The sequence below is a fragment of the Sinocyclocheilus rhinocerous genome, unplaced genomic scaffold (genome assembly GCF_001515625.1).
Source record: "Sinocyclocheilus rhinocerous isolate Xijiao unplaced genomic scaffold, SAMN03320098_v1.1 scaffold155, whole genome shotgun sequence".
Classification (NCBI taxonomy): Eukaryota; Metazoa; Chordata; class Actinopteri; order Cypriniformes; family Cyprinidae; genus Sinocyclocheilus; species Sinocyclocheilus rhinocerous.
In genome coordinates, this window is record NW_015661891.1 from 309,475 (window position 1) to 325,154 (window position 15,680).

Here is a 15,680-nt window from a genome sequence, read left to right on the forward strand (position 1 = left end):
AGCAAGCACTGGCAGGGATGCCGGAAGTATGGCCCCGAGATGCAGCATCTCGTTCCCTCTAGGAACCATGGTTACATGCGTAACCTGAGACGTTCCTCTTCAGGAACTCGAGCTGCGTCGGAGGACGCTTCGGGAAACAAATTTGGCAGTAGTTTCCATGCTGCCAAAAAATCTACTAAGGGAATCAGTCTCTCAAGACTGACCTCTGGTGTAATGAGAGCAGCTAGCTCGGTGCCCTGTAACGGTGAACCAGCAGGAGACAACCGAACCAGCTGCTCTAGAGACCTCCGCGGAGGGGCGAACCTCTTAGCACCGCTATGTTCCCGGGCGGTGACTGAGAGTGGCGCTTGCGGGAGACCGCTGCGCCCTGTAACTCCGGCAGGGTTAGCAGACCGATCTCCTGAGGGCACTGAGGCGAGACGGACATCGTGTAATGCGATGAAACCCGCTCCACCCCAGAGGGGCCTGCCCTCATGAGCCCTGGGCCAGTGGCGTCAGGACTTCTTGGCCGAGGACCTCTTAGTCTTAAGTACGGTCCGCAGATCCGGCTTAGACTTCGAGGCCCCCGACCTAGAGCGTCGCTTTAACTCGCGGTCCCGATGCGGAGGAGCACGTGAGGCAACGCTCTGTTTTTGTGCCTCCCTGTATGAGGAGCTGGTACTCGGAGGGGGCTGCTCCCGCCCAGCAGCCCCCAGAGCTAGAGAGCGGCGAGGGAGGAACCGCTGGAATGCCGCCGCCTGTTTACGAGCCTCCTGGTGCCTATCGACGATGGAATTGACGGCGTCGCCGAACAGGCCAGAAGGGCGCAAGCGGGGCGTCCATGAGGCAGACCCTATCTCTCTCTTTCATGTCTGATAAGGTCAGCCATAAATGCCTCTCCGCCGCCACCATAGCTGCCATAGACCTGCCGATGGCGCGGGCGGTCTCTTTAGTGGCGCGGAGAGACAAATCAGCGGTCCTCCTGAGCTCAGTAATATCTTCTGATTTTATCTGCTCATGTTCATCTAGCTCTTTAAGCAGGTTGGCTTGGTACGCCTGCAACACCACCATGGTGTGCAGACACGCACCAGCCTGACCCGCTGCCGAGTACCCTTTGCCCACCAGCGCTGATGTTGTTCGTAGCGGCTTGGAGGGCAATGCTGGAGCCTTTAAAGACGATGCCGCGTCAGGCGACAGATAGCTCGCGAGCGTCTGTTCTACCCGGGGAATCATCTTATAACCGCGCTCAGTCATCCCTGCCACATGACAACAGCGGTGGAGGAGGCAGGAGGGGGAGGGTGGGCGTGCATTTCTGAGCCTCCGGGCTCTCAGGGCTGCCCTTGGGAACAGAAGCCCTCTCTGGGCTGGACGAGGGAACAGGGCTAAACTCAGGAACGGGAGGGACAGAGGTCACCGACGGATGAGGGAGGAGAGGGGGCAGGTCGGTATACAAGTCAATAAGGTCTCCTTCTGCTTTCCATTCACCCAGATCCCTTCTCAGCTCACCCTCAGCCACGGTGCAGGGGGCGGAGCTCCTCTCCGCGCTCTCTCTGTCCACGGCTTTCTCCCTCGTGGCGGGCATTGTAGCCGGCTTTCACACCTGGTCTGATGATCCGTAAGGCTCTGGCTCCGTGGCGATCCTCAGCTCTGCCGCACTCCTAAGTGATGGCTCGTCGGTCGCGACTGGCTCTGGCTCTCCATCAGTGGTGGGCTCAGGCTCTTGCTCCGTGCAGCGGAGTGATGGTGGGCTGGGCTCTGGGTCTGGCTGTGTTCTGGATCGGGGGTAGACGCATTCCAGAATTGGGAGGTTGACGGGGCGGTAGTAGTTGGCCCCAATCCAGAACAGGGAGTTCAACGCAGCGTCGTGGAACGCCGTTAAAACGGCGAGCTGGCTGAACTCCACAGCATACTCCAAGAAGGGAAGGTCTTTACGGGCAAGGGAGGAAAACTTAGAGGCGAGGGGATCCATGGGGAACACAACAGAAACAAAAAACACTGTAAAAAACACGGAAAACACAAATAAAGTTACTGTATTAGGTCCGATGTTCTGTCACGACTGCCTACGGAGAGGAAACGAGGAACGAGGAGAATGCAGGAGAGTACCACCCACAGTCTTTAATAATCCACAGAAAGGGGTTAAATACAGGCAGGACACACACGGAGCAATTCCATGAAGACGTATAAGACCCGACAAGGAAACATGGGGCAGACTACACTCTAAATACTACACTAAACGAGGGAATGACAGGTGAGGGGAATCAACTAATAATGAGAGAACGAGGACAGGAACAGGAATGACCAAATATGGGCACATGAGGGAGAAAACACACAAAACAGGTCCATAATCCTGACACATGGAGCATTGTGCCAAAATACTCTGTACCACAATTCCTTATTCCCATCCCTTTTGGTCACCACAACTTTGTTGCATCGGAAGAAGTTTCTGATACCCATTTTACTCTAATTCACCAATTCCTATTGAAAACGAATGGTTTCCGGGCACTTTGATGCTGCAAATGTTAACGCTTCTTAGGTTTTCCAATATCCACATGGTGTTCTCTTGTGTACTTGAGTACTTTCCATAGTTTAATGAAATCACTGAACCATGACTGTAATTGTGTTTCTTTGAGTTATTTGCATATGTGAGTGCGTGCAAGACTATTTTCTCACCTCCTTCGCAGTCTTTTTCCTCCTCTTCAATGCTGCTTTTGATAGTATCATACTCCTCGTCAATGTTCTGGTTGCCACGGATTTGGCTGAGTACGCGCCGGGCCTTCTGGGTAAGACCTTTCTGGATGAGCCAGCGAGGACTCTCGGGTAGGAAAAGGAACCCTAGGAACTGCAGCAATGCAGGGACCACTGCCAGACCCAGCATATATCTAAACAGATGAAAAAGAAACAATATTGGAAGAGAAATTCGAGAAACTGAAGGAAAAAAAAATCATTGTTCTTAAATAAGAATACATATACATCCTCAGCTGGTGCCTACGCTTTGTTGCTAGTTTAATTTTGAGTCTTCAACTGATTTGAACAAAACATGATGTTAATGGTAAAATGGTATAGACTGTAAAATGGTATGAATTAAATAAAAGTTTTTATAATGATCCCAAATTCTGAATCTTTTGCCGAAATAAACTGAATTTGATTACGTTAAAGATAATCAAATGATCTGAATTCATTTTTTATTCAGTTGACAAGATTACAGTGCAAATTTTCTATTTCCACTGAAACAATTAGCTTGCTTGTTTTCCACACTCTCATCTTGTATGGATTATAAGATGGGGTTGCATGAATCAAACTAAATTTAGTATGAAAAATTTCAATGTAAATACACCTTGTTTACTACATTTTTTACAATATTTACTTTGATTCTAAAGTAAATGTATGGTGTTTTAATGAAGTTTACATATATATATATATCAGATCAGATTTACCAGAAGAAGATGCCAGTAAAGCCAATCCATCATAACGAGTCAGCATAACAAGTCGTAATAACTCATACAGGTAACAAAATCATAAAAACTTAGTTGGCTCATACTAAACCTAGCCATACAATCTAAAAATTTAACCTAATGATTTTAATAAAATATATAAATAAAACAAGTCATATTTAAATCATTATTTGCTATGGATTATTGAGTTGTGGTCATGACAGTTTGTTGGTTAAGCAGTAAAACTTTCATTTACATAGATCGATTTGTGATTTTGCTGCTTGGGTAGATAAAAGTAGATGGCAACATTTCCATCAAGTAGATATTATCTTTTTAATATTTTCGCTCCCAGAGCAACAGCTGCATAAAGTGAGGGAGGTATTTTACAGCTGGTTTAATGTTTATTTTGTATTGTTCTGAAGGTTTATTTTGACAGGCTATAGAGATTGAGAATGATGCAATTTACAAAATCTGCCCTACAGGACAATTCTTTCCAGTAGGCCTGACGTTCACATAACACAGAGGTAGACAATTCAACACAGTAAATACATTCTCTCATCACATTTAATTCAGACTGCAAGCTCGCATCTCATTCACTGCTTATACCATGGCGCCATAGATTATGAACATCATGAAAATCATTCAGTTTTGCTCATTTAAAAAAAAAAAAAAAAAAAAAAAAACTACATTTTTCTACATTTGACACCACAGCAAAGAAATAAGAACAATTCTAGATTCCGTGCAAATTCTGCAGCTGAACCACTCATAAAAATATTGCCAAAAAACCTTGATTTGATGGTCATACCTCCAGCCTTCATGCTGCATGTAGCTGAAGGCCCCATCAATAACGCTGGCTGTGAATTGGCCTGCTGTGATGAACAGAGTGTTGATGGTGACCAGGCGTCCTCTCAGGTGGGGCGGTGAGGTTTCAGCAATGTACACAGGAACAGTCATGGATGCAATACCTGAAAGCGTAGATATATAGCAGTCAAAACTACACTCTGGTTAGAAAGCGTAATGCCAAAAGGCACACAAGTACCTTAAAGGAACAAGTCACTCAAAAATGAAAATTCTACCCTTTACTCAACCTCTTGTTCCAAACCCATATAACGTTCTTTCTTCAGTGGAACACAAAATGGGAAATACATAAGAATGTACTATCTGCTCTTCTCCATAATGTAAATGAATGGGGACTAGGGCTCCAAAATGACATAAAAGCACCATAAACACTTCATAAAAGAATCATGAAGTATCCAATATGATTTTACATTATAAGTTGGTATTTAATGTGTTTTTTTACAATTTTGGAGGTTGACAGTCCAAGCTCCATTCACGTTCATTATATTCAGTATAATCTTAAACTATTCTCAGTTTGTTCCACACAATACTACTACTACTACTAATAATACATATCTGGAACAACATATAGGTCATTATGACAATGATGAACTTCTTGATTTTAATGAAAGTAAGTTTAATGTAAATGAGCAAACATGCATGCTTGAGTCTAAATTTAGTACTGCATTCATGCACCTCATAATAAATTTCTCGAACACTGAAAGCTTTATTACACTGACATTGTCTCTCAGATCTACAAAAGACCTCATCTTGTGGGCTTTGTCAGAGGGTTACACACAAGAATATGTGACATGCATAGTGAACATGCTTTGTGTACCAGTGTTCCCTGCCAATCACATGGCTCTCAAGAGAACTATGATGAACTATGATCCAGCCAGGACACATCCTTATCATTTCCACCAATTACATCACAGATGTGTCACATTATGCACATTTTCAACAAGCAAGTGATTTCTGGAATAACAAGGACACCATAAAATGTGAATTTGCTTCCAACAGATTGGGATGGGGAGGAAATTGTAATGTGGTGTGACGGGACCAATGTTCACATGATATTTACACAGGAGAGCAAACAAAAAGTCCATGCCCACATTTATCTGCCAAAGATCTACGACATAACCGCTCGCTATAAAGTCTATTAATAGCCCTGGTTCACTGTCGCTCTCGTTGCCCGGCAGACAACTTACCTGTTGCCATGGGAACGCCTCACTGCTTGCCTCACAAAGAGGTTAATCAATACTGTGAGACGACAGCTGTTATTGGCATTTCATTTACATTTTGAAAGACAGTGATTTCACATGAGCAAAGGATGTATTCTCCTCAGTGATGCAGGTTATCCAACAATGCCATTCACAGACAATCCTTATTTATACAAGTGGGAAGACCACTTTTATGTCACATGGAAGGATCATTCAAAATGACAAAGATGGCTGTGTGGAGCATGATATGATATCTGTCTGTACATGCTTAAAACATGCCACCTCAGTTTTCATACGTGGACAAAACATCAAAACGTTCACCTATCCAATGAAACCACAACTCTCCCAGTTGTCTCGAAGGGTCTGTTTCAAAATCGAGTGAGCTGTTTTTCTTCCTACTGTCTATGGATGCATCCTAACCAACCCAGGCTTATTGGAAAAATGTGCTTCTATTTACATTTTTGTCCAAAAACGTACCTATACATACATTTCACTTCAGTTTCCAGCTGAAATGAACACTAGTGGCAATAAAATACCAACTACTTTTATTCCTGTTCACACAAATTATGATTACAGAATCATATTATCAATTTTTGCATCAAATAATCAGCCATATACAGTAATTTGCCCAAAACCAGGGCATATTTTATGGACTTCACCAAATACATTAGTAGGTGTCTATTTTAGCCAAAATCTTAGTCAGAATCACATGTATAATTTGAGACTAAAGCCTTCTACACACTGCACGGTTTTAGCAATACTAAAAGATCATTGCAGATCACACTGTGCGACGTGGATCTAATAAACCTGGGTACGGCATGCATGCAGACTGTACGATGATGATATTGACTCGTATGCTACAGACGCACGTTACTAAAGAAGAATAAACCATCATCAGCATGCGCTAGTGGTAAACAAAAAGAGCATGATGAATCACACTTTGGCAGTTGTAGGTTTTATGTGTGCTGAAAAAAATTGGAAGCAGCGAAAGAGGAAGGGATAAGAGGTAAGCAGTTTTATGTTTTAGTGCCATGTCGCATTGATTTCATGTCTTATTTTTATTGGCTGGTCAGTAAACGTGGGTCATAGCAGCAAACGCACTGTGAGATGATCATGCTGTAATTCTGATACTGTCAGAAAACTGTCGTAGCTATCTTTGGTCGCAAGACCATGACAACGGTCGTCTTTGAACCTCTCTCACTGTACGTCACAGGAGCACCGATTAGGAGCCACGATTGTTTCACGACGCCAATATTTCGTCTGGGACAACCGAAAATCATGCAGTGTGTCTTGGGCTTAAAACAATCTCCAAAAGGTTTCTTCTAATATGGCTGACAGTTTTCAAACAAATTAGATCAATACTAAACACTATTGCTAAAAATGGTTCTTATTAAAATTAACCATTTTCATAAAATATGTGTATCTGTTTTTGAGCATGTGGTTAGCTTAGCAGCTAACTCTATAAGCAACTGTGAGCCTGGGGAGAGTTATTATTGTGCTGCTGGTAACAAGGTTTCTATGCTGAAGTAGAACAGTCACTTATGAGGTTTTGTCTTGTTTAGGAAGCTGCTTCAGAAGGTAGATACGTATATAGACAGCGAGGCAGCTCACTAGGCTTTGAAAAGTCAATATGTATGTACCGAAAACACAAACAAATGAATCGCAGTTTACAAGGATATTGATGTTGCATGAGAGATACTGTGTGTTGAGTGTTATATTTCAACATTAATGGCCATCAGTAAATCTGCTTAAAAGCGCTAGGGAATACTTAGCAAGTATCAATCCACTGATATCAGTATACAAGATAAGAATACATCACAATATCAATACTGCAGCTCAGCCCGTAACAGTCAGTCGGAGGAAGTGGCGCTTGTCTATGTTGTTGTGGTGTTTTGTGTATGTCTGCTAAATAAACTGTAGTTGCTTTTGCTTAGGTTTACTGTTCTTCAGCTGCAAAACTAGAGAGCGGACTCATTAGTGTGAGACTCCCAACTGAAGCTGTAGCTGTCCTCTATTATTAGAGACAGTGTTTTAAAGGAAAAACACATCCACTTCATTCAGCAGACTACCCCAGACACTCAACGTGAGAGGTCATCGCTCTAATGGCCTTTCGCTCCACAAGGATAGTGGAGTCATGGAGACAGCAGACGATTGCCAGAATAGCGTAGCTTCTTCTCTGATCACACCAGACCAACTGAACTGTTACTTTACACCATCTGTGATTAGCACGAGGCTCTGTGCCCGGTTTGAAGGAACGTTAAGGTGAGGAATTGACCAAATCCCTTGAGATGGGGTTTCCAAACACTGCATTAATGGCTTGACTCACATAACGAAAGAACATACAGTATACCCATATATGTGTCCTGTATTTTGCTGTCTTAACTATGCTAAATAAAGATAATGGGCTGAGGAAAAGGTCATTATTTTGATGGTTTAACTGATCCTAGTTTTGCCCTCTGCTGGTTTTGTGTTTTCGCAAAGGTCAGTGTGGAAGTAATTGGGCTCAATCGCTTAAACCAGAAGTCAGTGGTCAATTATCAGATCAGTGACCTTTCAAGAAAGTTACAAAAGAATTTATTCCTAAAAGTAATTTGAAAATAGACTTGAAATGGAAAAAATACATTACATGTTCATATTTCCTGAAGAAAGTATACATGGTTATTGACTACTACACAAAAAAAACAATGATTGGCTTTAAAAGTAATAGTGCAAAATATATTTAAAACTGCAAATATGGATTATGGTCCAGAGTGTAATGGGTCAAATGGTGACTCTCTGGATTTAAGCAATCAAGAAGGAGTTAGTCAGCCAGACAATATAAGGATTGAGAAAACACCAATCTTCCCTAATGACAGTGCATAATGCTAGACAATAAGCATCAGGCCAAATTGCTCTTTCCAAATGCTCACAGGATATTTAGCTGATTCTTGGAAGCTCTGTAAAACACATTAATGAGAAATACCACTTGAGCTACTGGAGCTCTGTCAGTCTTTACCACCCAATCAAATCATGTGAATCCTTCTGACTCTGTACTAATTGCCTGTGTTAAAAATAGGTCTGAATTTTCAATGAAACGCTGCATGAAATTTTATCAAAGCCTGTGACTCTATGACTCTACACTATGACTCACTTGGGTTCCTTTAAGCAAAGCAATTAAAAAGACTGTCTAAAATCCTTTAGGAAAATCAACCACATTGAACATACACTAAATAACCTAACTGTTTGCATTTAATGAAACATTACATAAAAGGCAAAAAAGTTAAAAAAGACCAAGAAAGCTTCTGTCCTGCAGATTTCCCAGAGTTCCCAACTCCAGCACAGCTGAACCAGCTAAGCAAGGACTGCTTTAGAAAGCCGAAAGTTTAGGCAGCTGACTTCTTGCCTCTGTGCCTTATCAGGCAATGACTTTGCAGGTAGCGTTTGCACACAAATGCACCTGAAGAAACTGATTTCAGACAGACTTCTGAGGCAGAGTAACAATTTAATAATCTACAACAAATAGAGTGAGCTTTGGTGAAAACTAAGCAAATATTTAATTACTATAATAGTAGTGGAAAAAGTTGGTCAAAAACACAAACTGAGGACCAATTGCAACTTTTAGAAGCATCTTTATTTTTTTAGCTCAACTGACAAAGAATGGAACACATAGGACTGATATCTATTCAGATATCAAAGGCAGTGAAGGATACATCTATGCTGCCTATAAAAACTGATCAGACCTAATTGAACACATCTAATTCAGATCTTCAGCTTGTCAATAGAGAACTCAATGAACAGAACTGAGTGTGTCAGATAAGGGAGATGTGGTCCCCAGGACCAGGATTAAGAACCACTGGACTAACCTAATGACTAATTAAAAGATACAAACATGTCAGGTCTGTATTCTTTACTTTAGTTATCTCCTAGATGAACAATAAAAAAAGTACATTCAGTCAGTGCATCTATTCACATCTGTTCAGATAATTAGCTGTTATTTTGATTGATTTTTGATATTTGAATTGGTGTATTTGGCTTCTGCAAAGCCCAGTGTGACCACAATAAAATAGATTAAAAACTAAAAACTGTCTCATAGCACTTAAAGGGTTACTCCACCCCAAAATGAACATTTTTGTCATTAATCACTTACCCCCATGTTGTTCCAAACCCGTAAAAGCTTCGTTCGTCTTCGGAACACAATTTAAGATATTTTGGATGAAAACCGGGAGGCTTGTGACGGTCCCATTGACTGCCAAGTAAATTACACTGTCAAGGTCCAGAAAAGTATGAAAGACATTGTCAGAATAGTCCATCTGCCATCAGTGGTTCAACTGTAACGTTATGAAGCGACGAGAATACTTTTTGTACGCGAAGAAAACAAAAATAACGACTTTGTTTCAACAATTTGTCTCCTCTGTGTCTCTCCGCATCACCGTAGAGCCATTTTGGAGAATATCCGCTGAACACAAGCAGTGTACGCTATTCTGAAGAGAACAAAAGGTATCCCAAAAAAGGTCACTACAACAAGGTAGCAAGACAACACAAAGATGAAAAGCAATCAGAAATAACTCCAATAGAGTAGCAAGGAAGATCACAGTAATGCAGTGAGTCTACAATATCTCTGATGAGAACAGACCAAGAGAAGATGGCATGTGTATATGTATAAAGCCCTAAACACACTTGAAACAATCATGGCGATTTTTGTGATCGTGGCTCCTATTCGGTGATCTTATGTTGTACAGTGAGAGAGGTTCAAAGACGGCCGTTGTCACAGTCTTGCAACCAAAGATAGCCTACGATGCAGCATGATCATCGCACAGTGTGTTTGCTGCTACGATCCACGTTTACTGATCCACAAATAAAATTGCGACATGAAATCAACGCGACATCATGCTAAAACATAAAACTGCTTACCTCAAGCACTTATCTCTTCCTCTTTCACTGCTTCAACTTTTTTCCAGCACACATAAAAAATACAACTGCTAAAGTGTGATTTATCATGCTCTTTTTGTTTACTACTAGCGCATGCTGATGACGTTTTATTATTCTATAGGAACGTGCGTCGTAGAGTACGAGTCAATAGATGTCATTATCGTACAGTCTACACACAAGTCGTAGCCAAGTTTATTAGATCCATGCCACAGTGTGACATGCAGTGATCTTATAGGATTGCTAAAATCGTGCAGTGTGTTTTGGGCTTAAGTAACCATATTTATGTATTTAAAGCCTTATTTATTTATTTATTTATTTAGTATTTGTTATTTGAAGTAATTCATTTATTAACATATTTAAGTAATATTTATTTATTATTTATTATTATTTTACATTTTATTCATTTATTTCGGCTTCTTACTTTCTTTCTTTTATTTTATAAATGTTTAAAAAATAAAACTATTCCGCAGTTTTGGCATAATTTCAATGCAAAAAATATATATAATTTTGCTCTTACTAAAGTTTTTTTTTTTTTTTTTAAACAAGATAGTTATTGAACTTACTAAGCAGACAAAAGTCTTGGTCAAGAACATCCTTGATAAAATATAAGATGTAAATATAAATGATGTTTGAAAATGATAAATATAGATAAGTATACATTTTAAATAAAATTATCCAAATTGAAAAGATACAGTTTGAAATGAAGGAAAGGAGGAAAGGGAAAGCTACCAAAGTCGTGCTCATTTTCAAAACAATGATGCAGATATTCAAAAAATAATAAAAAGGAGAGCAGCATCTGTTTCATGTAGTTTATTTAAAAAGGTAACTTTATATAGTGCTTCATATGGTTTTAGCAGATATTCAAAAAATAATAAAAAGAAGGCAAGCATCTTTTCATGTAGTTTATTTAAAAAAGGTAACTTTATATAGTGCTTCATATGGTTTTATTCAAGTCTAAAATGTTATTTTCTAATACTAAATTAACCTGACTACATATGTTTACATAAATTGTGTGTGTGTGTGTGTGTGTATGCCAAAATGTTCAGTATCTATCAGTATCACCATTTAGGCTATTATGGTATTAGTAACTCTAAATTGCAATTTTTTCCCCATTTCTAGACTGAAAATAGTAACCTTAAATGCTTCCTATGGTAACATCTACAGTAATGTAATTGGTTTTATTCAAATCATGTTACCAAAAATCAGTGTTGGGGAGTAACTAGTTACATGTAACGGCGTTACCTAATTTAATTACAAAATAAATGTAACTGTAATCAGTTACAGTTATTTACATTTCCAAAGTAACCTTCCCAACACTGCCAAAAATGTTATTTAACATAACTGAATCAATCTAAATAGCCTATGTTAGGTTACACCAACAATATTTAAGGGTAAGATCAGGTAGAAATAGTCTAACTCTTTAAGATAACTTTTTACAGTAAAGTGATATTTTACCGTAACATTATTTATAAATCTGCATGATGTATAATCATTTGTATATTTTATGTTTATAAATTGCTTAAATCGATTAAAACTCAAAGACAATGCAATATGGCAAGACCCCAAACAACCTCAAGTTTACTATAGTAACTTTTCTGATGCCAACACTGAATGAATTAGCATCGGTCAGGTGTGTCTCACTCACCCAGCCCAAGTCCCACTATGAGCCGTCCAACCAGCAGAGCCTCCTTATTGGGTGCAGATCCCAACACTATCGCCCCAATGGCGAAGGTGAAGCTGGCCGTGAGGATGCACACCCGCCGCCCGAACAGTCCGTTGAGATACGCGCCGAGCAGCGCGGAGACCGCCGCCGCGGCAACAGTCCCGGACACCAGCAGCTCCTGCCACAGGGCAGTTACATTCATGTCCCTCTTGAGCAAAAGCATCGCTCCGGACACCACCCCGGTGTCATATCCGAACAGAAAGCCGCCGATAGCGGAGAACACGGCCAGGACGTAGACGAAACCCGGCATGACATCCTGCTGGAACTGTTTGCGCGCCGCACGCTCCAGGTCCGCCGGCGCGGGGGACGCTGCTGAGGGACCGGCGCTGCTGAGGCTGGCGCTGGACGGAGCCTTGATGAGACTCCGCTCTCCATCATCCGACGCTCGCTTCCTCCTCTCGCCCATCAGATTGCTCATACTACGCAGATTATAGTCATCGCTGGATTTGCGGGACATAAGTGAAAAGCCGCAAGAATAAATGTGCACAGTGAGTCAAAGAGGGTGAACTGGAGAAGTGGGCTGATGTGAGTCTAGCTTGGTGTGCTGTTGTGTTGTTGATGTGGTTTTATGAATGGTCTGTATGGTCTGACTCCTCTCAAGTTGTGTCACGGCTCTGTGCTTGAAGTCTGGAGCATCAGACAGTGATGAGCGTGAAGGCAAAGGTAGAACTCAGCGTCATCGTGACGTGGGCATGGCGTCAAAGAACCACACATCAACACACATGTGCAGAGAAATACATCTATTGGACAAATAGCTTCTTCCTCCTCTTAATCTCACAACATTGTAAAAAACATTTTTATGTGGAATTATTATTATTGCACATATCTAGGCTACTCTTTTATAGTGAATGTTAAAATGACACTTTATTTATTTATTTATTTAAGCCCTCCATGATAGACAACAAGCCAGATAGCATTATGCAAATGTCTCACACAGAAGGACTAATTAACATTATTAATTAACTTTAAGTTTTATTAAAGTCGAATTGTTTAATTAACTTGAACTTTAAGCATATTTAATTATTAAAAATGACAAATAATAATAAAATAATAATAATTTCAACATTTTAAAGCATTAAAACCACCAAATATGACTATATTCCCTACATCCCCAGGATTTCATTTTCCTAATGATGTTCCTGTTTTTTGGTGTCACTTTGATTAACATTGAAAAATAAACATTAAAAACCTAAAATAAAATAAAAATGGCCTAATACGTGGCCTATAAACAATTGATATTATGGGGGAGGGGTCAAGCAACACAAGCAAGCAACGCACAAACTGTGCGCAAGAGTTATGCAGGGGCAAGTTCAAACTCAAACAGGTGTGCACCGTTTTGCTACGGTTTCCGGTTTGAACGACATGTTTCCTGGAAACGGTGTGCAACGGGGTTTGAGATGCGTTTTCTCTTGTTTGGTGGGTGTGTCAAACATGTCAGCCCAATCAGCAGCAACATGCATATAAACCACGCGGTATTAAAGAGACAACTGGCACAATGTAATTAACATGCAAATAAATTCACAAGGGCAAGAATATTGTTTGCACATGTTTCTTTACATTAAAGGCAAAATAACTGAAATAATAAGAGCACAAGTATAGATCTGGAACTTCTTCAAGTCTGTCTAAATATCATTTAGTAATCTGAACGCAGCCCTGGTGAACGTCAGTCAATTCACTATAGAGAAAGTGAAAGTAAAAAAACTGACGGTGTCAGGGTTCTGGACTGTCTGTGTGTGTTTTGTTCCCCGTGACCCAGTTTCTCCTCATGTTAATTGTGTTAATTTGATTCCAGCTGTGTCTATTTTGTCCCTCGTTATCCAGTCCTTATAAGCCCCAGTCTGTTCAGTTTGTATTTGTTGGGTCTATCAGTGATGTACGTGTGTTTACCTCCTGTTCCCTGTGTTGGATTGACCCTCTGTGTTGGTAACTATTAAAGACTCTTTCTATTATCCACGACTCCGTGTTCCTTCCGGCAGCGTAACGTGACAGACGGAGCTTTCTAACGCTGCATTAACGGCGCATATTCTCTGAGACAACAAGAGACAAAACTACTTCAACATAGGCTAATGACGGTATATAACTGTCTTAAATTATTCCCTTAATATTTCTCTTGTGGCCCATATAGTGAAATACATGGACAGTTAAACAGTTTTTTTTTTTTTAATCTGTGCACGAAATAAAGCTGCTCTTAATTTTCATTGATAACTGCAGTGTTAATAATTTTAATTATAGGCCTATATCATAAGAGGGGACTCTGGGCACAAACTGTCTTTGTATGCTGACGACCTTTTACTTTTTGTTTCTGATCCAGACAGATCCATACCTCTTGTGTTAGACTTACTGAAGGAATTTGGGCAGGTCTCGGGGTACAAACTGAATCTTCATAAGAGTGAACTCTTGCCTATAAACTCTGCAGCTGCAGCCTATCCTCTTTCAAAATGGCCATTCAAGATATCATTGGACAGTTTTAATTATTTAGGCATCTGTGTTACCAAGAACTACTCTGACTTGTTTAATTGTAATTTTTCTCCTCTGCTGGATCAATTGACTGAAGATTTTCATTGTTGGTCTGTGTTGCCTCTTTCTCTTGCAGGTAGGATAAATTGTATTAAAATGAATATACTGCCCAAATTCCTTTATCTTTTTCAATGTATCCCAGTTTTTATTCCAAAGCATTTCTTTAATTCTCTGGATAGTTCTATTTCTCAATTTATATGGAACGGGAAAACTCCCAGAATGCGTAAAGGCATATTGCAAAAAACTAAGGAGTTGGGTGGATTAGCACTACCTAACTTCCTGTTTTATTACTGGGCTGCAAATGTTCGAAATATATTATTCTGGTGTTGCTCTAATTATCAGCCTCCACCCTGGCTGAGGATTGAGGAGGTTGCATGTGACCGTTCTTCACTTGCATCTCTTCTGTGTCTTCCTCCGTTTTCATCTTTAAAATTTTCTAATAATGTTATAGATAAAAATTGTCTTAAGATTTGGTGTCAGCTTAGGCGCCATTTCATTCTACAGACAACACCTCTCTTATGCCCTGTTCATTCTAATCCTCTTTTCCCTCCCTCTTTCAATGATAAGGCTTTTGCAGCCTGGGTGGATCATGGGATAGTTTCTATTAAGGATCTTTACATTGATGGCATATTTGCATCATTCGAACAACTGACTCAAGTTTTTAATTTGCCACGGTCCAATTTTTTCAGGTATTTGCAGATCAGGGATTTTGTCCGCAAGCATTTCTCTGGGTTCCCTTTGATTCCACCCTCTACTCTGATTGATACCATTTCCATTATCAATCCTTATCATAGCGGAGCCATCTCTAAGATTTATAACATCTTGCTCACATATCATCCCTTGGCCTCTGACGGTCTGCGTCTTACATGGGCTAGGGATCTTAACATTGAGATAGAGACAGAGACCTGGCAGTTGGCTTTGAAACGCGTCCATACATCTTTTTTTTTTTTTTTTTGTGTTGTGAAAATGTAATAAATCATACAAAAAAAATTATAGGCCTATAATTTAATTGTGTAAATTAATAGACCTGTTTTAAAAAAAAAAAACTTAAAAAAAAAATTTTCA

The 15,680-nt window shown here is 40.2% G+C and overlaps 1 protein-coding gene across 1 annotated transcript; it reads right to left on the minus strand.

The window, feature by feature from the left end:
- Positions 1–2,039: 2,039 nt before the first annotated feature.
- Positions 2,040–12,735, minus strand: LOC107726822 (proton myo-inositol cotransporter-like). Its single transcript, XM_016536524.1, has 4 exons — positions 12,021–12,735; positions 4,216–4,375; positions 2,650–2,858; positions 2,040–2,092 (listed from the first exon to the last, which is right to left on the minus strand). Exons 1-4 carry the CDS (start codon positions 12,553–12,555, stop codon positions 2,040–2,042), a joined length of 957 nt encoding a protein of 318 aa, XP_016392010.1. The 5' UTR covers positions 12,556–12,735.
- Positions 12,736–15,680: the final 2,945 nt, after the last annotated feature.